Source organism: Larimichthys crocea, chromosome XII (genome assembly GCF_000972845.2).
Source record: "Larimichthys crocea isolate SSNF chromosome XII, L_crocea_2.0, whole genome shotgun sequence".
NCBI lineage: Eukaryota > Metazoa > Chordata > Actinopteri > Sciaenidae > Larimichthys > Larimichthys crocea.
The window spans coordinates 22575198-22600853 of NC_040022.1; the positions used below are offsets into that span (position 1 = coordinate 22575198).

Consider the following 25656-nt stretch of genomic DNA (forward strand, 5'->3'; position numbering starts at 1 on the left):
TGGTGTATTAAATGGTAACTAACCAGACGACATACGGTGAAGGGGCAAAAGGGTTCACTGTATAGATACAAAAATGTATCCATATGGTAGTTCACAGCAGAAACGTGGTCCATCAAACTTTCTGAAGAAAACACGTCTCCGATAATCCAACAAGCAGCAAAATGTGTTCCAAATTTAAGAGTAACCACAGGTAGCCAGAGCCAAACCCTCAGTCCTCTAAACTCCCTCACTAACATGAATATTTTCTCAACTTGAACTCATCTGGGATAAACTCTCTTTCACATTGAAGCTTCTGGAGGGTACGCCACATAAATTCAAACTGTGCTGTGCCTAATTTGACGGTAGGAAATGATGAGCGTTTTATCTGAAGCACACCAGCTAGCAAAAATACACAAATGCATCTGGTATGAAAGGTTCAACTACTACAGATGTTGGTCTTTAATACTGTGATTATTATATTGTCATTATAATCATAATCACACATGTATTGTCTGTGAGGCATTTAAATTTACTCCACCTTTAAGTATGAATCTATATCTCTATCTATGTCTGTTTACTATCTTTTGGATAAAAATATAAGCTACAGCAGTGGAATGTAACTAAGTACATTTACAAGTACCGAGCTAAACTATAATTAAGACTATTTCAAACATCTTCTCACAACATGTCATTATAATTTGGTGTATTTAACTGTACTGTATTCGTACTTTTGCAGTATTTTGTGGTGCTTTACCTGAGTATTTCCACTTTATGTTTGTACTTCTGTTCCACTTCGTAGAGAAATACTGAATTTTTCACTAATTTATTCGCCACATGTATTTAGCAGCTGTAATAACCAGTTACTTTGTAGATCTGGATTCTTAATACAAAATATAATTAACTTAAAAAATTATGAAGTATTATTTTAGACCAAGCTACCAAGCTAACAGTTTATAAACTACATAAAATAAAACATCCCTAATTCTAATCTAGTAATTTTATATATACGTTATTCTGACACGGGCCAATCTGTGTAATGAGTACTTCTACTTTTTAATATTTAAGTACATTTTGTTGCACAATACTTTTACTTATAAGAGTATTTCTATGCTGTTGTTCCAGTATTTCAGTAGTAAAAGATTCAGAGTAAAAAATATCCCAGTAAAACTAAAAGATCTCAGTACGTCTTCCAGTGGTGGAAGGAGTTTAACTCATTAAACATAAAATTATATCCAGCTAGTCAGTTATATCAAAATACTCACACTTTAATTCATGAATAATAACAATAATCTAATAATGTTATATATAAAATTATAAAACTAACAAGGGTTATTCTGTCAATTTTGAATGCAGGGCATTTACTTGTGATAAAAATGTTTTACACATACTTTTATACAACATATAATTACATCTTTTATTTGAGAACAAGTTCAGAATACTTCTTCCACCACTGATGATCTGTAACAAAGACAGTAAATTATTTTTTATATCCCTGGTTTCAGTAGATAAGACAGTAAAATGTGACCAAACTGTCTCTGTACAGATCAGGATGAGATCCAGCTCTTGGCGGCACAGCACTGCCATCTGCTGATACAAACAAAGATTAAAAATATATTTCAAATAATCACTAAACACGCTCTCTTCTCGTGTTTATTTCCATTAGTCTCGTCTGTCTACTCTGAAGCTCATGGTGACAACGTCCTCGATCCCAGCCTGCAGCTCATCATGCTCCTGCACGGCGGAGACTCCTTTGGGGGTCCCGGTCAGGATGAGATCCCCTTCCTCCAGGGTGATGAAGTCGCTGATGTAGCTGATGAGATAGGGGATGGAGAAAATCATCTGGGAGGTGCAGCCGCTCTGCCGGAGCTGGTCGTTCACCTTCAGCCACAGATTCACGCTGCCCGGGTCAGGGATGCGCTCTTTGGGGATGAACTCACTGACGGGGCAGGAGGTGTTGAAAGCTTTGGCCAGAGTCCAGGGCAGACCTTTGGACTTGCACTCATCCTGGATGTCCCGGGCTGTCATGTCCAAACACAGAGCATAACCTGCAACATGCTCCATGGCTGCAGCCTGAGGGATTGCCGTGCCCCCTTTCCCGATGACCACCCCTAACTCCACTTCATGGTGCAGGTTGCTGGTGTACAGGGGCACCAGGATGGGTGATCCCTCCCTCACATATGCAGAAGGTGGCTTGAGGAAGAGCACGGGCTCCGTGGGGATGGCGTTTTTCAGCTCTTTGGCGTGGTCTGCATAGTTTCTCCCGACGCAGATTATCTTCCGTCCCCATTCCCAAAACCGAGATATATTTCGGGCTGTCATTGTGCAGAAACGTGAGGAGCTTGATCCGCTCTGAAGCAGTCTGCACCGGGTCAGGTGGACTAAACTTTGACCGACACACGCTCCTGTAGTCAGATGATTCACCTACGGCAAGCCCGGGGGGACACACAGAAAAGTCAAAAATAGGATAAAAGCCTCTATAAGGCTGTTTTTGACGATTTATACAGCATCAAACTATAAAATAAAACCCCTTACATATATCTTATTTTATCTTTACACATTCAGCGTGCAAAAATGTGCAAATAACCATTTTTTTCCACGTGCGGAGCTGTTTTCTGACGATCCACTCCCCCTCGCTTGATTGGCGGAGCGCGCTGGGGTTAAAGTTGAAGCGGAACTGAAGCAACAAACCAAACTTTTCTGGTTTACGCGGATGAGATAAGGACAGGAGGTGTTGTTATGTTATTCAAGTCACTCGTAGGGAGTGCCTGCACTCTGCTGGGAGCTGCTACAGCCTTCAAACTCGGTACGTCCGCTGCACGGTGCGCGCACACAGACATCCAGCTGGCGTGTTGGCGTGCGTAAAGTGGATTTAACTCGTCAAATGAGGCGGTTTGTTGTCTTGTGTCGTGTCTTGAGAGGGCTGAGATGAACACAGCAGGCCTGGCTGAGCCAACACCTGCACCTTCTTACATAACAGTGACGCTAGCCAGGTGAAAGCAATGCAATGCTTTAGTTTCCTGGTTGCATAAAATAAACATTATTATGGAAAGCGTGTTTAAATAGGAAGAAAATGGCTCGTTTATGATTAATTCAGTGTACTCTTGACATTGCTGTTAGTCAAATATTGACTTATTACCCTCTTCTAAATTTCACATACTGTTTATTATTATTATTATTATTATTATTATTATTATTATTATACTGTTACCATCATATCTTTAAACAATCAGTATATTCTTTGTACAGTTTCTCAAAGACTAAATTCTTTTATAAGGTTTTAGATTTACATATTGTATAGTTCACTGTTACTTGGCTTTTATTTTACTGTTACTGGTTTTTATTTAACTTATTTACCTGTGTGTGTGTGTGTGTGTGTGTGTGTATAGTGTTAAAATGGATATCTTATATATTATTATATAAGATATATTATTAAATAATTATAAAGTATTACTGATTCTGATAAGTGTATAGTGTTAAAGTTTTTTTTTTCTTGGGATTTTACTATCCAACCTCGATAGTGTTCAAATGTTTTTCTTGGTATTACTACTATCTAACTTATCGTTTGGGAGCTGCTGTAACGAGAACAATTTCCCTGTGGGGATTAATGAAGTATTTCTGATTCTGATTCCGATCAGTACTATTACCATCATCCTGCCACTGCATCTTATCCACCTACCTATTCCTATTGTCCTATTCTGTGTTTTTATTTTTGTATTTTTTTCTACCTCCAGTATTTTATTCTATTGTATTTTTATTGTATTCAAATTCCCCGGACTGCTGCTATATGATGACCTAATTTCCCTTTGGTGATTAATAAAGTCTTCTGTCTGTCTGTCTGTCTATGAAGCACCTGTAGAAGTCCAGGCCCAGACAGCTGCTCTCCTTCACAGCGCAGTGAGGAAGTCCTCTGTGGTGGATCAAGCAAATATGAGGATTGAACTTCTCCCAGCTCTCACTGACAACTACATGTACCTCCTGATCGATGTGGACTCCAAAGAAGCTGCTGTTGTCGACCCTGTGGAGCCAATAAAGGTCTGTGCAAATATTATATCAACACTAATGAAAAAAACTAAACACTGTGTACTCTGGCCCTCTCTCCGTACTTTTATTCAAGTAATATTTTGAATGCAGGACTGCCAAGTCATTCAACATGTATTGCACCACCTCGCCTCTCATCTAATGCCAGCTGGGATAGGCTCCAGCCACACTCCTGCAATCCTGATACGGATTAGCAGACACAGAAAAAGGATGAGCTTATGGATATTATATTATTCTATTTGTTCTTCCGTTTAGGGCTACAACTAACAAATAAAAACTTTCTTGTTATAATGAGCTAAAGCAGAAAAAAACAAAAAACAAAAAACAAACCCTGACACGCGAAGCTGGAGCCAACAAATATTTTGCACTTGATGAATGTTTTAGAAAACTTATCAATTTTTTGGTGATTAATTTTCTTTTGTGTTTTCGACAGGTTGTGGAAGCCATCAGAAAACATGGTGTAAAACTCACGACAGTTCTGACAACTCATCACCACTGGTAAGCTACATGTTTTGTTGTCTGTATTCAGTGCCACTTTCTCAAAACGCAAAACCTTTCTCCTGAATCAAATATTCACTCTTTCCTCAGGGATCATGCTAGTGGAAATGAGAAGATGGTAAGGCTAATGCCAGGGCTGAAGGTCTATGGAGGAGATGACAGGGTTGATGCTATTACAAAGAAAGTTTCTCATTCCAACACCTTCAAAGTAAGTCCATCAAACTGTCTGTTTTACAATCCGAGTATAAGCCCAAAATACCTGATGTTTGCTCACCGGTGTCATTCTTTCCCAGCTTGGATCACTCAATGTCAAATGCCTGTTTACACCATGTCACACAACTGGTCACATCTGTTACTATGTGACAAAAGAAAACAGCAGTGAGCCACCAGCTGTTTTCACAGGTATGCCTGTTCACACAAACTCTTCAGATACACAAATAAATACATGCTTGATCGAGAAGTATCGTTGTAGCCTCTGTAAAAAGTCAGCGCTCGGCCATGTGTTACCTTCAGTGCCTTTAAGGACGTTGTCTTTTCCGTGCAGGGGACACACTTTTTGTGGCTGGTTGTGGTAAATTCTTTGAAGGTACAGCAGAGCAGATGCACAAAGCTTTGATAGAAATTCTTGGACGTCTGCCTCCTGAAACGGTAAATATGCCTCCTCATCAGAGATATATGATACAGCTCACATTTTGTCCCATTCTGATAGTATTCTTAAGCCGACTGACTAACCACTGTGCGTTTGTGTTGAAGCGTGTTTACTGCGGTCATGAGTACACCGTCAGCAATCTGAAATTCGCGCGTCATGTGGAACCAGACAACGAAGTCATTCAGAAGAAGCTAGCGTGGGCGAAGGTATTTAACTGTCCTGTCACATCCAAACAGATGATCAAGCAACGAAACAGTTGAAAATAAAAATAAATATCGAGACTGTGTATTTTTTTTTATTTCTGTAGGAGAAATGCAGCAATGGAGAACCGACCATCCCGTCCACTCTGGCAGATGAATTCACATTCAACCCCTTTATGAGAGTAAAGTATGTAATTATTTCAGGAGATTGCAATAAAAATGTTTTGTTGCATATTCATGTGTTACTTTTTTTAGAGCCTATTACTGTTAACTCAGCTTATTATTTTTTTTAATGTTTATTTCAGAGAGAAGTCTGTCCAGGACCATGTAAAGCAGACAAACCCGATCGAAACCATGAGAAGTCTCCGGAAAGAGAAAGACAGCTTCCGGGTGCCCAAGGAGTGATGTGCACACAGAAATGCTTACAAGCCTTCAATAGCATACTACGTAAATCTGCAGTTCATCTTCAAAGCCACTTTAATAATCAGTAGATCTGCTACATTCACCCTGTCAATACACACACTAAGCCCTAATATGGCTCTAAACTTATCTGTCATTATTTTAGTTGCATTTGGTTTGTTTGGATGCTGTTGGTGTGATAATCTTCAGGAATATATGGCCATTAATTTAATGCTTTAAATGAGAAAAGAGTTTGTTAAATCTGTTCATGGCAGTTTTATGTTGTAATATATGTACAAATGACTATTTTATGAAGTGTTCAAATTCAAAAACACATTAACAAGACAGGGACCTGCATGAATAACAAATGTTGTAAAAAATTCTGTAAATTGATAAAGTAATTTCTTTAAAGACTCGTATGAATGTTTTATTCTGACCTGGAATGTTTCTTCAAGACATTTCTTCACATATTTGCTAGTTTTATTGTTTACTAGGTGAGCTTTGGCCTTTTTTTTCTTATTTCTTATTTTATTTGTTATTATGTCTGCCTGCTTACTGGTGTGTCAGCATTAAATGTTAGATATCCTGAATGCTCTTTTGCATGAAAAGTAAAAATTTACAAAGAATGTTGCATGACGATCTTTGCAGAAAGCAATAAAACTTGTACTTTAAGACAGTAGAAACAAAAGTTGCATTCAGAATGTACTTTAAGTAAGTACTCAAGGGATAAAGTACACATGCAGAATGCTATTGTTGAAAGTGTAATATATGTTATTGAATTATTACAAGTATATAAATATGTAGGCATTCCAAGCGTAGCTGCTCTTCATCGCTGGTATCTAGTGAAGTAGAAGTGTAGAAGTACTAGAGTGAATCAGTACTGGCAATGACCAATGAGAGTGTTGGATTCTATTAAAGTATTTTACACCCAGATTAAAATTTTGTTTTATTTATTTAAAACAGTCTATTTTCAACCAAGTCTGACAGTCAGAATACAAAATACTGAGCAGAATATAACGAACAAATTCAAGTTCGAGAAACATAATTGATAAAACAACCAATTAATAAATAAATGAAGACAAATAGACCTTTTTCACAGCAGCCATTATGAAATATTAGTCAACACAGCTGTTTCCAGTGATACTAATTAAGGTTCAGTTCCATTTATTACAGCCAACATGCACTAAGCACCCTGACCCTGTTTGACCTGAATGGGACGGGACCTCAATTAGTATTATTAGTAACACCTGTGTGTACCCTACTCTTTCATGTCAAAATGTCTATTTTCCGTCACAACATGTCAAACAATCACATATTGAAAGTTGTTGAATGTTTCCGGGCTCGATTAAGATGTCTTGGGTTTGACATGTTGACTCGACGATGTCGCGATAACTTCCCAGTCTGAGTTAATACATCCACGGACTGAATGCAGAAATGTGGAGGGATAATTTGCAGATATTTTCACAGAGATAAAACGACCTGATCGGAGTCACTTCATCTGAGGTAAGCGTGTTTGTCTTGACGTGCGCAGATTGATGACTTTGCTTTAAATGTTTGAGCTTCCTGACAAACATTCAGAGGTGGATTAAACGTCCTCGTCATCGGTCTGCATGCGTCTTTTTTACACTTGAGAGCAGAGGACGTTATAATAATTTAACATCTGGTGCAGATGTCGTTGTGAATAATGTTGACTGATTTAAACTCTTGCTGAAGTGTTTGCGCACTGTGCTGCGCATGCGTTGGAGGGTGCCATGAAGGTAAAGGTGATCTCCATCCTGGAGGATAACTACATGTACCTGGTGATTGAGGAGCAGAGTAAACAGGCTGTAGCTGTGGACCCTGCTGTACCACACCGGGTAAGAGACAGATTTGGTCTGTGTCATGCACAGTGGGGGTTTGGCCTTTATAAAATTTAGTTTGGACAAGTAACCAAATATAATAATAATAATAATAATAATAATAATAATAATAATAATAATGATAAAAAACTTTATTATATACTGTAGCACTTTTCCAAACACAGCTACTAATTGCTTTACAATAAGGAAGGAAACCAACCGCAATAACTAGAAAATTTCGAAAAAAATATTGAGTGTGCCTGACTCTGGCCCCGTTGCCCCCATACATTATTATTGACACTGTCATTTTAGACAGACAACCTCAAATGAAGTGCCAATAACTGCTAAAATGGCCACCGCTGGGCTTCTGCCTGCTGGCTTCTGCCTTCTGACTCTTATTTTGAAAATAGCCCTTCCCCTCTACTCCCTGTGTGTGTGTGTGTGTGTGTGTGTGTGTGTGTGTGTGTGTGTGTGTGCCTCTGTCCCCTGAAGAGACACAAAAGCTTAAAAAAAGGAGGAGGGGGTAGTTTCCTTGTTTCCTTACGTTGTTTCCTTGTTTCCTTCCTTACGTTGTTTCCTTGTTTCCTTCCTTACGTCGTTTCTTTGTTTCCTTACGTAGTTTCCTTGTTTCCTTGTTTCCTTATGTCATTTCCTTGTTTCCTTATGTCATTTCCTTTCTTCCTTCCTTGTTTCCTTGTGTCGTTTCCTTGTTTCCTTACGTCATTTCCTTGTTTCCTTGTTTCCTTATGTCGTTTCCTTGTTTCCTTACGTCGTTTCCTTCCTTACGTCGTTTCCTTTTTTCCTTGTTTCCTTACTTTCCTTCCTTACGTCGTTTCCTTTTTTCCTTGTTTCCTTACGTCATTTCCTTGTTTTCTTACATCGTTTCCTTGTTTCCTTACGTCGTTTCCTTGTTTCCTTCCTTCCTTACGTCATTTTCTTGTTTCCTCACGTCGTTTTTCCTTCCTTCCTTACGTCATTTTCTTGTTTCCTCACGTCGTTTCCTTGTTTCCTTACGTTGTTTCCTTGTTTCCTTTTTTCCTTACGTCGTTTCCTTCCTTTCTTCTTTACGTCGTTTCCTTGTTTCCTTATGGCTTTTTCTTGTTTCCTTACGTTGTTTCCTTGTGTCGTTTCCTTGTTTCCTTCCTTCCTTACGGGGGTTTCCTTGTTTCCTTACGTTAGGAAGGAACAAGGAAACGACGTAAGGAAACAAGGAAACAACGTAAGGAAACTAGGAAACAAGAAAGGAAGGAAACAAGGAAACGACGTAAGGAAACATAGCACAGCCGAGCCGCGCGTTTTGATACCTGTTTTGTGTGTGTGCGACAAAAACTCTGGGAGGAGAAGCGAGCCAAAAAAACGGCGTAAGAATAATAAGCGTAAGAAGCACGGTGGATAACATAGTGTGCTCTTTCAGGCACACTCAACAATAAGTTAAGGGCAATAAATCAATAAAAATAAATCATGCTCATCATAAAATCTGACGTACAATATAAAAAGATCAACTAAAGGCCTTTTTAAAAAATATTTTTTAAAAGCGATTTAAAACTTGACAGAGAGTCTGCAGCCCTGATCTCCTCAGACAGGTCAGTCCACAGTCTTAGAACCCTGACTGCAAAGGCTCGGTCTGTATAAATATAGAACCGAGGGACAATCAGAAATGACACATTTGAGGCTCTAAGGGAGCATGAGAGGGCATAGGACATTAAAAGATCAGCTAAATAACTTGGGGCAAGGCCTCTGACATATAAGTAATCAATAAAATCTTCTCTCAATCAACTCTGTAGGCAACCCCCTAGCAGTTGTGGCCCTAAGCAACCACTTATGCCAGCGGCATAGTCAAAGAAAAGCAACAAGTCCTTATAGTTTAGAAGCTGGAACCAAGGAGTGCTTGGCCTTTTTGCTTAAAAAATAACTTAACTGATTGATTAGTTATCCAAATTATTGTGGATGATTTATCTGTTGTACTTTTTTTGACAGCTATTAGAAATAGTGAAGAGAGAGGGCTTGACTCTGACTGCTGTTCTCACCACACACCATCATTGGTGAGACTGTTTGGTAGCTATCAGTAATACCAACACATAACCACTGCTAAAGTAATCATGAACTAACCCGTCTGCACTGATCAGGGACCATGCTCGGGGGAATGAGGCTCTGCTGAAGGAGATTCCTGAGCTGAAGGTGTACGGGGGAGACGATCGAATCGGGGGGCTGACGGATAAAGTCACCAATGCTCAGGAACTCAAGGTGCCCACAAAATAGCTTAGAGTTACATATTATGTTTTGAGTCTGCCATGTTATCCTTTGATAGATCCTTTGTCTTTTCTCCATTTTGCAGTTTAACTCCATCAATGTGAGGTGCCTGTTCACTCCCTGCCATACCTCTGGTCACATGTGCTACTTTGTTTGGGAGGATGAGTGCACTGACGCCCCTGCTGTGTTCACAGGTCTTTGTCTGTAAACATAAAGAGCTGGTGAACCAGTTATATCAAATCATGTGAAAATAGCGTATATAATGACTTCATTTTGAGTGGCTAGAGATATGAATCTTTGTTGGCCAGTACATTGTCCATTGTGCTTCAGGGACTGACCACTGCCTCCACTTGTCCTTACTTTTGGTCGTCAGGGGATACGTTGTTTATCGCTGGATGTGGGCGGTTTCTTGAGGGTACGGCCGAGCAGATGTACCACAATCTCACCCAGGTGCTTGGCACTCTACCTCAAGACACGGTCAGTGGAAATATTAGTGGTTGTATGTGTCGTGACTGTGTGCATCCCTCACAGGGTTAACATCAGCTAACATGACCTCAGATAAGAGCTGTTAAGACTGAGTTACTGTGATGAATAAACACACATACAATGGAGGGATCGAGTGGAGCTTGGCTCTCCTTTCTCCCTTCATAGTACAAAATCTGAACATCTGAAACTTTACTGCTGTGTGTAAGTTAATCAGAAATCTTGATCACGCTCTGTTTATTTGTAGAAGGTGTTCTGCGGACACGAGTACACCATAAAGAACCTGAAGTTTGCCATGCTGGTAGAGCCAGAGAATGAAAAGGTTAAGGAGATGCTGAGCTGGGCCAGGGTGAGCAAGACAACAAAGTGAATAAAGCTTGCAGTATTCAGCAGAAAACCAAAACTAGGACTATCAGTCCGACTCCTACTTTTCTGTTTCAGCACTAAATCCATTGATTCCTTCCAAATCTTTAAAAGCTGATCACAAATGTATGTTTTCAGTATAAATAAAGGCTTTCCTAGAACAGCTGGGCACTGTAGTTTTGTGGACTATGTTCAGCTGCAGATTAATACACATGTGGTGTTCTAGTGAGTGACTTCCTGTAGCTTCCTATTGCTCTTTATGGTATTAAATCAAAATAAACTACAGTGCCCGCATTAAGGTTAATGATTGATGTTAGCTGCAGTTTTTGTTGTTTTTCATTAGTATTTGTGACAGAAATCTAGAATATTTCCATCTTATGCTTTAAATATATTCTGTTTTTCTGTCTGCAGGCCAGAGATGATGATGACAAACCAACAGTGCCATCTACCCTCATGGAGGAGTTTGAATACAACCCTTTTCTTCGCCTCTCGTGAGTTTGCATATTTATATAAAGTATGTTTTAAGATATGCGATGTTTCCTGCCACAGTTTTGTGTTATAATTTGTCTGAGTAATCCTCTCTCTTCCTTACTGTAGGGAGGAAGGAGTACAAAAGTTCACAGGAAAGACAGACCCCATAGAGGTGCTGAGGGTCCTGCGGAAGGAGAAGGACAAATTTAAGAAGCCCAAGGAGAGACTTCCTCCACACGCCATGTTAGCTTTGGAGTGGGGACTTCTGAGACCCTGAGGTCCAGTTTCAGATCTCTGAACATGTGACGTACTCAGCCATCGAGGAGGAATAGTTTGAATGCAACAAGACACAAGACTGTAGAGTGTGGTGTTTGTTGCTTTAACCTTACATTTAACCAGTTTATGCTACTGTTGACCCCCACGGGCACGCAGGTTGTTTTACTACCTATGAATCAATGTCTGCACAAAAAAGGCCAGTATACAGTCAAGCTGCTTTTATTAAATATTCCTGAAATCATTTTAAGGACTGGTCTCCCAGTCTGTTATGCACCAGGAAACATCAGCCTTTTTTTCCATTTAAAAAAACTGCTGAGATTTGTGTATTTATTCCTTTAAATAACTGGTTTGGGGAGAGAATAAGCTTAATTTCTTTCTTTGTATTAAACTGTAGTTCATGTGAACTTTCTCATTTAACCTTTTTTACCCATTTCTGTTTGCACATACTGTATATATTTTACAATTGTTCTCTTGCTCAATTTTGCACTTGAATGCTCTGATTAATCTTAAAATACAACTTCAGTTAATTTGCACCTTGTACCCAGTGTTTTGTAACCAGAGTTTGAGATGTTGTACTCATTAACTGTACATGAGAAGGAAAAGAAACATGCAGTCAGAACAAATATGACTGTAAACTGCTTTTCATCACAAAGTTTACATCTTCACTTTGCAAAAGCTTAAATAACTGTAAGTCAGAGTCAAGGTTATTCAATAAAACATATCAGCCTAAATCAATATGCTGTTAGTCGTATTCTTCACATCTTTAAAAAAGAACTTCAAATACAAACACCTACAATTAAATAATGTCTTTATTTTCCAATATACACAACATATAATAGGTTTAAATAAACAAGGAATGATTATATTATGCTTTGTGTTATTTCAGCTCTCATTTTCATAGTGTAACAGTTGCCAGACTAATTAATTAAATCAGCAGTGTAAGGGCAAATGTTGTGTTATTATTGTATTGTTATTATATGGTGGCTTTAGATTTGTGTCTTTAATCTACTCCTTGGTCTTCCACCTCACTAGGCACACAACTTTTGAGAGAGAAGTGGCTTGAAACGTCGTTGGCACACGTCAAACTTGCTCATATCTGACTTTGCCCATAACTCTCTTCTCTGAGAAGATGGTCACATTTATTTGGACGGTTCTGTAGCAAAAATAAAACTCTTCAACAAACATCCTGTCTGCTGATGATCACGGATTGTAGCAGAAGCACGATTCACCACTTCATAGTGAGGCCGTTTATATTTTTCTGCACAGTGTGGTACTGTGTGTGAAGCAGCTCTTTGGCTCTCTCCTCCCCAACACTATGAAGCCAGGACTGGTAAAGCTCGGACACACGAGCATCCTCCTCTGGTGTTAGGGGGCGCTCTGCCTTGTAGAGCTTCTCAACCTTCTGGAGAAGCTCCTTTGGGTCCTGACCAGGTAAGGGCTTCACCTGTCCACCACCATTTAGACAACCTGAATGTGAGGAGGAACATGCTGTGTTCATTTGCATTCAAATCAAGCAGTGCTAGGAACATAGTTTTTGAATTTTTACTTCTGCATATTTCACTTTACCTGATGGACAGGCCATAACTTCTACAAAGTGGTAAGGCGACTTCCCTCTCTTGAGTTTCTGCACCAGGTTCTGGATGTTGCGGAAGCCGTATGTGGAAGCAAAGCACAACAAGACTACCCCGTCTCTCTCTATAGTCACTTCCTGGAAGTCTTTATTCCTGTGGCAGAGGGGTTAAAATGGGAAAACAGGGGTTGGGAAATTCTTTTACAACAAAAGGTACAAGGCAATTAAACTGGGGCAATTCAGAATTTTTACACAGCCTCTCCGCCTACACATGTTAAATCCTCTAAAACAGTAATGAGCTTGTATCCAGGTTGAGTGACATAATAATTAAGCATGATCTACAAGGAAAGTTATTCTGAGGAACTCTTCTTCAACCTTGAATCTTCCAGACATAATTAGCCTGAACCACAAATGAGCAGAAAGAATGAGTCGAGCCGCTAAAAGATGTTGAGACACACTCACCTCAGGGTCTTGTATGTGAGCTCCTTCACCTCCTCTCCAAACAGCTCCTTGGCAGCATAGGTGAAGACATGATGGAGGTAACCCCCTGACCCACTCCCAGCATGGCTCAGGAACTCATCCCCACTCACATGGCTGAACCTGGGTGAAGAATAACATGGAGCATATCATCTGTTCCTTATGGAAGTTCATGTTACGGCTTACTTTAATGGGACAAGATGAGACGCAGAACTTACATTGCATCAAGAGGGGCAGGTTCCACATCGCCAAGAGCCACGTTTTTCTCCTCCAGTATTTTCTGAACCTCAGCTGTGTGAGACAGTTAATGATATAAAAGAGAAAGTACTTCACATCCATACACACAAAGAGCATTATAATAGTTACTGTACCAGAGGTGATGACAAGGTCCACTTCTCGAGACTGAGATTTGTCCAGGTAGAAGTCTGACCTCGACGCCTCAAGTTTCTTGTCAAAGCAGGGCATTACTGCCACATGGTAGATCTGCTCTGGACTGAGCCCCTAACAACACATAATACGCAGCTCAACTCACTGTTCTCTCTGTTTTGATCACCATATATATATATATTTATATATATATACGCACATTTATAACAATCACAGCTCTAAATACTGCAGAGGTCAACTCTCTCTATTTGCTTTGATACTAAATATTTCAACTTCATACAAAAACATCTATTTGAAACAGAACTTTGCAACAGTAATATGTATTACGATGTGAATTTGAGAGAGAAGAAATATCACTTTAACCTCCGTGAAGTCTGACTGTAACATCTAATGTGCAGTTGCTCCTGTACCTGTTGTTCAGCAAAGTAGCCTTTAACCAGAGAACCCATCATCTGCTGAGGGGAGCGAGTGGTACTGATGTACGGAAGAACGAACTCTCCATGGGTCTTCTCTGCGTAGCAAATCCAACCTGAATACAACACAAATACACACACACACACACACACACACACACACACACACACACACAAGTGAGTAAAAAGATAATGATGATACCATTTGACTATTATGTAGCATATCAATAATTCGTGGAATTTTGCGTTGCAAAAATCAAAATATGTACAAAGATAATGTTTATAGTGGAATACCTGGACAGGCTGAAGTCATCATGGGCAGACATGTACTATCCTGCTCCTTCCTCTGGAAACGTTCCACAAACTCTCTCTGGCTTTCCAACAGGCTGAACGTCCGACTAAAGCTTGTGTCAAAAACATGATGGACCCCTGCAACAGCGATAATAACCTTCAGAAGTGCCTAAATGAACCTCTCGCTCGCATGACTCATATTTGCACTCACCAAGGCCTTTGAAGAAACACGTAAGCTTCCTGCCTGCCTCAGTGCTGCTGAGGTCATAACGCGCTGCGAGGGAGGCTCTGGACTGCGGTGACACCGACACCACCACCACCTTCTGCTCTGCGCCACCGGTCTGTGGAGGGAGTCCAAATGACGCACCCAGGCACCCAAAATTATAATTGTCACAAAGGCATTCATGATCAGACACAAGCATTCAAACACATGCCTCTACCTTGTTGTTGTTCAGCACTTTAAAAAGCTCCTCGTTGCTCTGCTGGGAGATGAGGACGCTCTCAGCGGAGGTGATACAGCCACTGCAGGCCAAACAGTCATTCAGTGTGATCTTTGCTTTGCCCAGCTTCTGCTTCCCACCATCCTACAAACACATGGCGAATTAATTCAAGGTAAACAGTAGTGCAAGTACTTTAATTTGAATGATTCACATTCACACAAGTGTTGATGAACCCTTGATACCGACCTGATTGACCTGGACGTAACTGCCGTCATCTTCTATTTGAATTTTGGCCACAGATTTACCTTCTTTCTTCTCTACTTTGACAGGTTTGACACATGCCTGTGAAACAGAAAACAAACTAATGTTGGTGGTCAAGAGGGCCAGCTCTGTCCTGGACGAGGACAACACATCATGAACAACTCCTCTCACCCCCTGTATGAAACTGTGGGGGCGTTAACCAGCTCCTTCAGCAAGAGACTGATACTCCCACAGACTCAGCCTCTTTAACAACTCTTTTTTCTATATGCTTCTTAATTGTGAGAAATTCTTGTGTGTATACAAACTACTGTGACGAGTGAATTTCCCCCGGTGTGGGATCCATAAAGTCTATCTTATCTTATCTTAAAGTACAAGTGTCCCAAAGGTAAACACAGAAACCAATTCAACATTCAAGGACAGCTGGAGAACAAGCGTGGTAGGGGACAGTCTTAGGTTACAGAGAAGAGGTAAACTCAGACTGATCCAATCCAATCCACTTTATTTATATAGCACGATTTTAGTAAAACACAAGGTTTTCAAAGTGCTGTACCACGAGATAAAACACAATAAATACCACATTAGAAACACAATAAAAACATGAAGTACAATAAATACCACATTAGAAACACAATAAAAACATGAAGTAGATAATAGAAAGATAGAAAGCAATGAAAATAAAAATAAAATGAATAAAAAGCACTACCCGCACAAGATAAAATAAATAAAATAAACACAAAGAAATAAGTAAATAAAAATATGCACGTATACACATAAAAGCCAATGAGAAGAGGTGGGTTTTAAGAGGGGAGTAAAGACTCTGTATAACAGAGGCAGTGAGAGAGATGTCTCTTTGTTAAAGTGCCTTGAGGACTCATTACAATGAGACAGACTCTCTTGTTGCAGTAGTTTGTGTACATAAAGCTGACAATAAATTGCTCACAAGTGAGAAACAGAGAGGAGAAAGTCCAGCTAAAGAAAGTCCTGAAGTCATGCTGGTGTTAAATATGCTAAACGATAAATAATAATAATAAATGAACAGACAGTTTAGACGACAGCTGCAGTCTTATATATACAGTATATATATTATCTTTGCTGTGTCATCTGGTTACATCACTGCTAACATTAGCCGCAGGCTAACCTGCTGCCTAACACGCATTTAATATTATATATAACGATGTTTTCTGTGAACAACACTTAAAACAAATAGTTAACATTACTCCGTGTTAAGCTTTTGTGGGGATCTTCCTCTCTGTCGCGGTTATTTTAGTCTCGCTTGTCTCAGTTAGGTAAGCATGATTTCGCTATTGTCTGCTTTTCAAACGTGAAGTGGATCCTGATCGATAGCTGTGTGTCCCTCAGAGTGAATCTCACGTTATAACGTGTAATAATAATAATAATAATAGTCTCAGTACCTGTGAAGGAGTGATGAAATCATCGAGGTCTGTCAGCTGCAGCACGCCGCTGAACTGAGAAGCCATAGTTACTGCCGTAAAGTGCCTGTTGTTTACCTTTCTGTCGTGAATAGCTTATCCTTGATTCCACCTCGCTGTCACTGAACTCTGTGTCTGCACCTACAGCAGCCTAATTTAACTCTACACAGTCCTTTATCCCCATTTGTACTCATTTCTCGTGTTTTTATTAAACATTTTCATTTCTACGGTCACTCTATATTTATTTAATATAGTTTTTGTATAGATGTTTAGCACGCTTTAACTTCTTAACACAGTTATATATTTATTTTCTATGTAAATGTTTAATTCTCCTGCTCATTTTTTATTTTATTTTATTTTATTATATTATATTTACATTTGTAATTCCTCCGTACATATCTAAATCCTATGCAAATGTTTAATTTCTCTGAAAATGTTTAATTTAGCTACAAATGTTTGATTTCTCTGTACATATTTACATTTAGAGCTATCTTAGGTTAATTTTAACATATGGTTACTGTGTTATAGGTTAATTCTAATGTATGTTTAGTTTATGTTTGCATGCTGCTACTGGATGCTTGAATTTCCTTCGGGATCAATAAAGTAAATCTGTCTGTCTGTCTGTCGGTCTGTCTGTCTGTCTATCCATCTATTCTTATCTATCTATCTATCTACTATCTATCTATCTATCTATCTATCATCATATCTATCTATCTATAAGTCTATAATAAATCAAGACTTTTGATTTACAGAAATTATTATATAGCGCATTTCGTGCAAACATGCACCCCAAAGTACAGAATCAGAATCAGAATCAGAAATACTTCATTAATCCCCGCAGGGAAATTGTGTTTGTTAAAGCAGCTCCCAAACGGTAAGTTAGATAGTAGTAATACCAAGAAAAACGTTTAACACTATCGAGGTTGGATAGTAAAATCCCCCCCAAAAAAACTTTAACACTATACACATAAGATAACATTTTAACACTAATACACATGTATAAATAACAATAAATAAAAATCCAGTACCAGTAAAAAAAGCCAAATAACATTGAACTATCGATATGTAAATCAAAAAAACCTTATAAAGAATTTAGTCTTTGAGAACTGTACAGAGAATAGACTGATTGTTAAAGTGCAGTATGCATGTGTGGAAGATGCACTTGCACAAGCCAGTTCGATAGCTTGTCTGTTATTTTGAGGGAGGAGTTGTAGAGGCTGGTGCTCACAGGTAAGAAAGACTTCTTGTGTCTCTCTGTGGAGCATACAATGATAAAAATTATCATAAATCAAAACCATTAAGAAAAGAAAAAAAATGAATTATATATGCAAGGACCAATTTGGCATGACTTAAAAGATGTAACAAATAAAAACCATCTCCATATTACGGTATAAGAAATAGAATTACAACTGCTGCAGATAGATAGATAGAAGATAGATAGAATAGATAGATAGATAGATAGATAGATAGATAGATAGATAGATAGATAGATAGATAGATAGATAGATAGATAGATAGATGTAATTGTATATAGTTTTTATTTCTATTTCTTTTTATTTCTATAAAAACAACATTTATTTATTTATTTATTCATTTTATCTAGTTTTCTATTTGTATCTATGCATGAAGTATCTATATATTAGTGTTAAACCAGTCTCAAGACCACTTTTGAAGGTCTTAGTCTCATCTAATAAAGTATTTCTGATTCTGTACTTTGGGGTGCATGTTTGCACGAAATGCGCTATATAATATTATAAGCTCATAGATAGATAGATAGATAGATAGATAGATAGATAGATAGATAGATAGATAGATAGATAGATGAGACAAAGACCTTCAAAAGTGGTCTTGAGACTGGTTTAACACTATATATAGATACTTCATGCATGACACACAAAACAATATATTAAACATACAATAAAATGAACTTATAAAGATTATTTTAATTTAAATTAAACATGTGCAAAGACAGAATAGAAAACTAGATAAAAAAAATAAAATAAAAATAAATGTTGTTTTCATAGAAATAGAAATAAAAACAATATGTACAATTACATCAGACTGCAGAAAATGAATGAAAGTCTTTATAATGTGTACGGAACACAGTTTTATTTATTTCAGGTCGATCAAAAATCATGTTTTATTAATGTTTTTGTTTTAATTTTTTATTTTATCATTTATTTGAGGTCGATCTTTAAGCATGAACTCAAATTAAAATCATGTTTTATTAATGTTTTTTGTTTTTTTAATGTTTTTTTTATGATGTAAAGATGCAAAGACATTAGGCACGCGCCCTTTTGTTGTTATGACTACGGGGTCGTAAATCCGCCATGTTTTCCCTCCCGTAGCAGCGTTGCGACAGAGACGGAGAACTCCGAACGACATGAATGTAGAAAATAATCATACGGCAGAGACAGACGGGGAGCACGGCAACGAGACGATCACCATCCAGACCACGCTGGGAGACGAAGGTCAGTCCTGCTCGCTGCAGACGCACTCACACGTTTAACACTAACTGTGTTTTGGGCCTAGCCGACTTCCTCCATCATGATATGTCGCTAGCTCGCAGCTAGCTGCCATTAGCAACAACATTTAGTCAGGATATACAAGTCCAGCCGGTCACCGCAGTGTTTACACGCGTCAAGCTGCGTGTGTCAGCTGGTAGAGCCACAGATAACTACAATATGATGTTAATGTCTCCGTGCTGTCAGATGAAGACGTGCACAAGTGCGGACGCTGTCAGACGGAGTTTTCTACGCTGGAGGCTTTCATCCAGCACAAGCTGCAACACAGCTGCAAGCGTGTGGAGGCACGGGACGAGGCCAGCCACCAAGAGGTGAGTGTGTGTGTGAGAGTGTAGGTTTATATCCAGGAGCTTTTATAAACAGCAGAGGTTGGAGCAAAAATGTTCATGTCTGCATGTTGACAGGTTGCTGCAGCCATTGGGAGTGCTTCAGAGGTGAAAACAGCTGACGGTGCATCCTCAGATGAACCAGTGAAAGGCTCCAATGGTGGGTCAGCAACTAACTATTAAGTATCAGCTAATGTTTTATAATGTTTTTAAATTATATTATATAAAAGTGCGTTATAATTTCCTGCAGGCGATAAGCTGGCTTATGCAACCATCAACCCAAAAATGGAAAATATACAGTCCGTCCATCTGTCAACAAACATAAACTGTGACCATGATGAGGATGAGCGCTCACCTCATCATGGTCACAGGCTGCTGCAGCCTATCCCGGCTGACTTTGGGCGAGTGTGCGGGGTACACCCCCGAACAAGCATCACAAACAACCGTTCACACTCACATTCACACGTATGAGCCCTTGCTGCGAGGCGATAGTGCTAACCACTGCCCGTGATATTCAGTTTTGCTACCATATAAAGTCCACGCAGATGAGAGAATGTTCAGTTTATTTTTGTTGATCTGATCAGTCAATCTGTTTGTTTTCAACACAGATGAAAGCAGCGGTCAGTTGGGTCGAGGTCGCAGGAAGAAAAACGCGGTGCCTAAAGTTACTGACCAGTCAGATGGGACCGAAGGATCCATATCTGACAACGCTGACAGCGATAAGCGCGTTTACAAAGTCAACCAAGATGGACGCTACATTTGCCAACTCTGTGAAAAGACCTTTAAAACAGTGAGTCGTTTGTTGTAAATGGTTATATATATATATATATATATTCCTTTCATGGGTACCCGAGATGAGAAACATGAGCTTTCCTAATAGTTAGAATTCATTTTCATTTATTGCACTTCATGTTGCCAGTGTCGTTTCTATAATATGTTCTGTTTTCACTCAACAGACCAATATCTTGAGAACTCACATGAAGACTCACAGCGACCAGAAGAACTTCTCATGTGACCTATGTGGAACTTCCTTTCGTACGAAAGGCTCCCTGATTCGTCACAATCGTCGTCACACTGGTACAGACAGTAAATCGGGACTGTTTTGGTCTTGAATTGAACATCCTCTAGTGAAGTTAACCCAATAATAACTTTTTTCACCCTGTTCTCTTGCAGATGAGCGTCCGTATCGTTGTACTCTATGTGGTCAGTCATTCAGAGAGTCGGGTGCCCTCACCAGACACCTAAAGGCCCTCACACCCTGCACTGAAAAGATCCGCTTCGTGCAGTATAAGGAGATCTTGGTCAGCAAAGACGGAGTACAAAAAGGTCAGATTTGTGTAGTGTCTCTGCTGAAGAGGGCACCTTGATGGTCTTGCACAATCTATTATGTCAAAGTTGAGAGTAGAGTACTGGATTTGGGTCTGTGTGAATTGTCCAGGAGTCGAAGATGATCCCGCTGCAGTGGCTGGCCAGCAGCAGGAGGTGGTGGTTGTGGAGCAACAGCCAGAGGAGCAGGAGCTGGTAGAGGCTCAGACTGCTGTCGTTAGTGTGGTAGACGCTGGTTCCCAAGAGGTCCTCCATCAGGTCCACTTCACAATGGAGGTGGACGGAACAACACAGGAGCAACAGGTGAGCGGAGAAAAGGTTCCACGTCTAGCTAAAGGTACACACTTTACGGGCAAAGTGTTGACCCGTTGCTCTCCCTGTGGTCAGGTCGTGGTTGGGCAGTCTCAGGCGGAGGCCCTGGCTGCTGCAGCAGCAGCAGGTGACAACCTCATCTGTCAGGCCATCATCAACTCTGGCATTGCACTGGAGACAGAGGAGGCCGTGGTTGAAGAGACCACACAGACAATGGAAGAGATACATCAAGTGGATTCTGACTGCCCTGATGCTGACGAGGGTATCACAGAGATCCAGGTCAAAGAAGAGTTTGTGGAAATGGAGACAGAGGTAAGGATGAGACATACTGCACTGCATCGTGAATGAAGACATGTGGAGCAGCGTTTAATATTTGTATCTCATATTACGTGAGAAACAGTTTCTGTCAGACTTTTTGAAACTGATAGGGGAGACAATGATCTGATCAGTTCTGGAAATGTTTGAACCGGTTCTCAGCAGAGCTGAGTTTAGTGTTGCACTTTTTTTCACTGTTTTATTGTCTGATTTTGTTTCTTTTGTAGGAAGTAGGTGATGATCAGACATCCTCAAAATTGCACACATGTCCACACTGTAATCGCTCCTTCAAGGGATTGAATTACTTTCGCTTTCATGTCAAAGGCCATCTGGGTAAGTCCACAACTACTAACAGTGGCTAACAGCATCACTGCACGCTCCCCTCTTAGACATCAGTTGATAGTGTTAGTCCGTTCACATGCAAAAAGAAAACAACAATCTTTTGTTGGTGCATGCATAAAGGGTTAATTTTCTGTTTGTCCTCTCTCTTCGTGCAGGTTACAAACCATTCAAGTGCACACTCTGCCACAAGGAGTTTCTCACTGGTTACCTGCTCAAGAAACACATGGAGGTCCATGTCAGTGAGAGGAGGTACAAGTGTGGTGAGTGTGGCAAGCTGTACAAAACCATTGGGCATGTACGTGAGCACATGAGGGCACACTCGGATGAAAGACCCTACAACTGTACCAGATGCAGCAAGGGGTACAAGACCAAGGTGATTTTGTAGTTCTTGTGCTGTATTAAACTGAGACATAAAAGGCATTCCTGTCTAACATATCTCTTTGTCTTGGTCAGAATGCCTTGCAGGTGCACCAGAGGACCCACGGTGACGAGAAACCTTACGTGTGTCAGTTCTGCTTGAGAGGCTTCAGGGAGAAAGGTTCTCTGGTGCGACATATCCGCCATCACACCGGAGAAAAGCCATTCAAGTGCCCAAAATGCATGCGAGGCTTTGCCGAGCACGGGACTCTCAATCGGCACATGCGTGCCAAAGGTCAGTGTGCATCGACAGACGACAAGACATAAAGAAAACTCGCAGTGATACAGACAGAACTAACAACACAGTCTGTTATCTCCACCAGGAGGCTGCCATAAGGACGATTTGAGCGAGCAGCAGGGTACGGTAACCGAGGAGCAGGCGGTGGACGACCTCGCTACGGCAGCCATCATCTCAGAGGATCCTCACGCTGTCCTGGTGGAGTTCTCCTCAGTGGTGGCAGACACACAAGAGTACATCATCAAGGTGAGCCGCAGGGAAGCAACGTTAAGAGGCGCATTTAAGGGTAAATCATAAGTAGGAAATTTTGGGATCAGACTTGTTCAAGCACCTCTGTCCCTATCAGTAATGTCACGGCGGGTATTTTCTATTAGCAGTGAATAGCAGAAGGCGTGCTGTTACATCACTGATTGAAGTGTTACCTGAAGAGCAAAACAATTTCACTCAGACGATCACATCTGCAGGAAATTGATTGAGTTGCTGATGAGTTCACAGAAACTAGTTGTATTTAAAAAAAGAATAAAACTAGTTTCTAAAGTCTTCTTAAAGCAGACAACTTCAACTGTATGTTTGTATTCTACATTAATTTGTGTAGGGATAATATGTCAGTATTAAAAAAATGACTCAAATGATTTATTTCCATGGTACATCGTAGATCAGTCAGCACAATTGCTCACAAAATGTGCAGCTGTTTATGGAAATATCTAAATTGAATGTATCATCTTATCTTATCATCTTCAGCTTGATTATATTAGGGAAACAAAATTTAAAGAGTTTTAATTGAAGTAAGCATTTGTGGGCCTGCTAAAGGCTACACTTCTTCTAAAACCTAATCTGTAGAAGCTGCCATAGTACTGTAGAGCTGCAACATAGTCCACAGTAAAAAAAACAAAAATAACAACAAAGCAACACTGATCAGGAGTCTTTTTATTATATATGAAAGGATGCAACAAATCTCTCTTAGAAAAAGAGAATAACCGCCTGTGAAGATAAATGGTCCAAAATACATCTGAGCGGTGTGTAGCTCCTGATCCATGACTGCAGGAAACAATGTTGGAGCTATTGATTGTGAAGCGGCTCGACCAACTACCAACGCTTCACATACTGTGTGCTGTTGTAGAGTAATGAACTGAAGACACAACTAGAATTGTTGCCTTTGGCACGTTATGGTCATCCATTTTGTAGGACTTTATTTCTTATGGTTTATGTTGGTGACTTATGTAATAACATAAACAATGTCTTCTACATATTATGGGCAACTACTTATTTTTTTCTTTTATTCGCACCTATCTTTTCTTACATTTATTCAGTTTGCTCTGCTTGTCTTATGTCCTTTTAGACTCAAACAGAGGAGGACATGCAGGAAGAAGAGGTTACACTCATTCAAGACAACCAAAATCAGGTCAGTATGCACAAATACACACGTGCATATTTATAAATATATAACATCTCTAATATTTACACCAAAGCATCTGATCAGAGCTCTTAATTGTGTTTGTATTATACGTCTCTATATCGAACCTCTCCCTGCCAGATGGGAAACCACATCATGAAAGTGGTGCAGCGAATCGTCAGTCAGTCACATGGCGCCGGTGGCACGGGCAGCCACCAGATCATCGTGCGCAACATGGCGGTGGACGAGGAGGGAGCATCCATCTCTGACTGCGGCGACACCATCACCATCGCTACGCCCGAGAGCCTGACAGAGCAGGTGGCCATGACGCTGGCCTCTGCCATCAGTGACGGCACGCTACTGGCCACGGCAGGCACCGTGGAGACGCCGGACGGAACTGTCACTATGGTTACCACAGAGGAAGCGGTGGAGGAGGGAATACAGATGGTGCAGCAGCAAGAGGAATATGTCATCACCTCCCCAGAGGAGGTGGAGATCCAGACTGTCATTGTGTGATGGAAGGAGGATACTAACTACGGACTGTGATAGATTTGGCTCGACTGTGATAGAGTTTGTCGAGCGTGTGTGAGGTGTGATTATAAAACAAAGGCCAAAGTATTTATAAGGTTTATAGTTACAGAAATGGAACAGCCTACAAAGAAATGTGTGTGAAACATAAAAAAAAATGAGTGTGCATGAGGACTTGCTCTATCATGTGTTTCATATTTGTGGATTGATTTATTAAAACAAAGCACTAATTAGCTAATTTTTTCAACTTTTAGGCACATTACAGCTTAATGGACCAGTGAGTAGGATTTAGTGGCATCTAACCCACACACCTAACATCTCCTTTTCTAGTGTGAAGGAGAAACTACGATGAAAAATGCAATTTATCTACAGTCAGTGTTTAGTTTCTTCCGTTCTGCCATATTCTGTAAATAGAGCTCCCTAAATCTTACACACTGGACCTCTTAAAACTAACTTCCATTAATTTTGTAAGGTTTGACGGCCTGAACAGATGCATATTTCGTTTTCGGGGGTTCAAACTGAACATGTGTTTTCCTTTTATCGGTTGTAGCCTGGTCTCGTCTTCTCTGCAGTCAAAAAGTGAAATTCCTTCTTTTCTTTTACTACCTGAAATGGCATCACTCGATTGCAGTCTTCACTTCTGCTCTCTGATGTCAGTCAAAATCCGCTTCAAAATGTGATGCCCTTTAAAGACTGACTTACTCATGTATGTATGTGTGTGTGTGTGCGTGCGCGTGCGTGTGCGTGTGCGTGTGTGTGTGTGTGTGTGTGTGCGTGTGACTGCTTGTTTGTGGCCGTTCAGGGAGACTAAAATCTCCCATGGTACAATGTTGCTCTCCTGGTCAGTCGTAATGCATCTTTAAGCATGACAGATACACCAGACGTTAAAAACGTTTACTCGAGCAGAGTTTGCATCAAATAAATGCTATTTTCTTAGACAGTTGGCTTCCTCTTCTCTTTGTTGGTGTCCTGTTTTTCTGATTGAGAATATTGTCTTTCACTGTGATTATTTAGATTTTTGTGATCATTGAAGAAACAACCACATCAACCCAAACCTTTCTGAGACACCATTGCCTTATTTAAGATGGACAATTTTACTGCATCTCTCTGTCTCTATTACAGAAATAATTTACTCTGGCCTGTTAATCTGGCTGTTTCCAATCAACTCGTTCATACTTGTTCCCCTAAATTCACCAAAACAACTGAATATCAGGTGCTATA

The 25656-nt window shown here is 40.0% G+C and overlaps 5 protein-coding genes across 9 annotated transcripts; 3 read left to right on the forward strand and 2 right to left on the reverse strand.

Moving 5' to 3' along the window:
* Window positions 1–1367: 1367 nt before the first annotated feature.
* fahd1 (fumarylacetoacetate hydrolase domain containing 1) lies at window positions 1368–2662 on the reverse strand. Of its 2 annotated transcripts, none has more exons than XM_010730690.3 (2): window positions 2564–2662; window positions 1368–2400 (listed from the first exon to the last, which is right to left on the reverse strand). In XM_010730690.3, the coding sequence occupies exons 1-2, from the start codon at window positions 2564–2566 to the stop codon at window positions 1639–1641; spliced, it is 765 nt and encodes a 254-aa protein (XP_010728992.3). In that variant the 5' UTR covers window positions 2567–2662; the 3' UTR covers window positions 1368–1638. The 2 variants fall into 2 exon arrangements, with proteins under 2 accessions (XP_010728992.3, XP_027141333.1); XM_027285532.1 differs by having other exon boundaries at window positions 2512–2618.
* LOC109142687 (hydroxyacylglutathione hydrolase, mitochondrial) lies at window positions 2625–6696 on the forward strand. 2 transcript variants are annotated; one of them, XM_019277260.2, is made up of 9 exons: window positions 2625–2782; window positions 3827–4011; window positions 4451–4515; window positions 4606–4723; window positions 4809–4917; window positions 5060–5163; window positions 5269–5370; window positions 5472–5551; window positions 5670–6696. In XM_019277260.2, exons 1-9 carry the CDS (start codon window positions 2716–2718, stop codon window positions 5767–5769), a joined length of 930 nt encoding a protein of 309 aa, XP_019132805.2. In that variant the 5' UTR covers window positions 2625–2715; the 3' UTR covers window positions 5770–6696. The 2 variants fall into 2 exon arrangements, with proteins under 2 accessions (XP_019132805.2, XP_027141331.1); XM_027285530.1 differs by lacking the exon at window positions 2625–2782 and adding an exon at window positions 2809–2969.
* Window positions 6697–7054: 358 nt separating this feature from the next.
* Window positions 7055–12172, forward strand: LOC104918824 (hydroxyacylglutathione hydrolase-like protein). Of its 3 annotated transcripts, none has more exons than XM_027285531.1 (9): window positions 7055–7266; window positions 7477–7619; window positions 9579–9643; window positions 9728–9845; window positions 9937–10045; window positions 10225–10328; window positions 10585–10683; window positions 11109–11188; window positions 11295–12172. In XM_027285531.1, the coding sequence occupies exons 2-9, from the start codon at window positions 7515–7517 to the stop codon at window positions 11443–11445; spliced, it is 831 nt and encodes a 276-aa protein (XP_027141332.1). In that variant the 5' UTR covers window positions 7055–7266; window positions 7477–7514; the 3' UTR covers window positions 11446–12172. The 3 variants fall into 3 exon arrangements, with proteins under 3 accessions (XP_027141332.1, XP_019132792.1, XP_010728989.1); XM_019277247.2 differs by having other exon boundaries at window positions 7509–7619; window positions 10582–10683; XM_010730687.3 differs by having other exon boundaries at window positions 7056–7266; window positions 10582–10683.
* A 63-nt stretch (window positions 12173–12235) lies between these two features.
* narfl (nuclear prelamin A recognition factor-like) lies at window positions 12236–16803 on the reverse strand. The gene is made up of 11 exons (XM_010730686.3): window positions 16696–16803; window positions 15269–15364; window positions 15023–15166; window positions 14794–14923; window positions 14586–14720; window positions 14289–14407; window positions 13863–13992; window positions 13710–13782; window positions 13477–13614; window positions 13011–13168; window positions 12236–12911 (listed from the first exon to the last, which is right to left on the reverse strand). Exons 1-11 carry the CDS (start codon window positions 16759–16761, stop codon window positions 12670–12672), a joined length of 1431 nt encoding a protein of 476 aa, XP_010728988.3. The 5' UTR covers window positions 16762–16803; the 3' UTR covers window positions 12236–12669.
* Window positions 16804–19025: 2222 nt separating this feature from the next.
* Window positions 19026–25375, forward strand: e4f1 (E4F transcription factor 1). The gene is made up of 14 exons (XM_010730685.3): window positions 19026–19184; window positions 19425–19549; window positions 19643–19724; window positions 20173–20354; window positions 20521–20641; window positions 20738–20890; window positions 21003–21193; window positions 21278–21514; window positions 21745–21850; window positions 22015–22232; window positions 22313–22511; window positions 22600–22760; window positions 23854–23916; window positions 24049–25375. Exons 1-14 carry the CDS (start codon window positions 19097–19099, stop codon window positions 24421–24423), a joined length of 2301 nt encoding a protein of 766 aa, XP_010728987.3. The 5' UTR covers window positions 19026–19096; the 3' UTR covers window positions 24424–25375.
* Window positions 25376–25656: the final 281 nt, after the last annotated feature.

Excerpts from the sequence above, each read along its gene's own strand:
- e4f1 (XM_010730685.3), top strand. The coding sequence starts at position 19,097 with ATGAATGTAGAAAATAATCATACGGCAGAGACAGACGGGGAGCACGGC. Across the intron at positions 19,550-19,642 it reads ACGAGGCCAGCCACCAAGAG|GTTGCTGCAGCCATTGGGAG; the intron begins GTGAGTGTGTGT and ends GCATGTTGACAG. Across the intron at positions 20,891-21,002 it reads CAAAGACGGAGTACAAAAAG|GAGTCGAAGATGATCCCGCT; the intron begins GTCAGATTTGTG and ends TGAATTGTCCAG.
- narfl (XM_010730686.3), bottom strand. The coding sequence starts at position 16,761 with ATGGCTTCTCAGTTCAGCGGCGTGCTGCAGCTGACAGACCTCGATGAT. Across the intron at positions 14,924-15,022 it reads AAGTGCTGAACAACAACAAG|ACCGGTGGCGCAGAGCAGAA; the intron begins GTAGAGGCATGT and ends CTCCCTCCACAG. Across the intron at positions 13,993-14,288 it reads GCTACTTTGCTGAACAACAG|GGGCTCAGTCCAGAGCAGAT; the intron begins GTACAGGAGCAA and ends ATGTGTTGTTAG.
- LOC109142687 (XM_019277260.2), top strand. The coding sequence starts at position 2,716 with ATGTTATTCAAGTCACTCGTAGGGAGTGCCTGCACTCTGCTGGGAGCT. Across the intron at positions 4,516-4,605 it reads CTGACAACTCATCACCACTG|GGATCATGCTAGTGGAAATG; the intron begins GTAAGCTACATG and ends CTCTTTCCTCAG. Across the intron at positions 4,918-5,059 it reads GCCACCAGCTGTTTTCACAG|GGGACACACTTTTTGTGGCT; the intron begins GTATGCCTGTTC and ends TTTTCCGTGCAG.
- LOC104918824 (XM_019277247.2), top strand. The coding sequence starts at position 7,515 with ATGAAGGTAAAGGTGATCTCCATCCTGGAGGATAACTACATGTACCTG. Across the intron at positions 9,846-9,936 it reads CCAATGCTCAGGAACTCAAG|TTTAACTCCATCAATGTGAG; the intron begins GTGCCCACAAAA and ends TCCATTTTGCAG. Across the intron at positions 11,189-11,294 it reads AACCCTTTTCTTCGCCTCTC|GGAGGAAGGAGTACAAAAGT; the intron begins GTGAGTTTGCAT and ends TCCTTACTGTAG.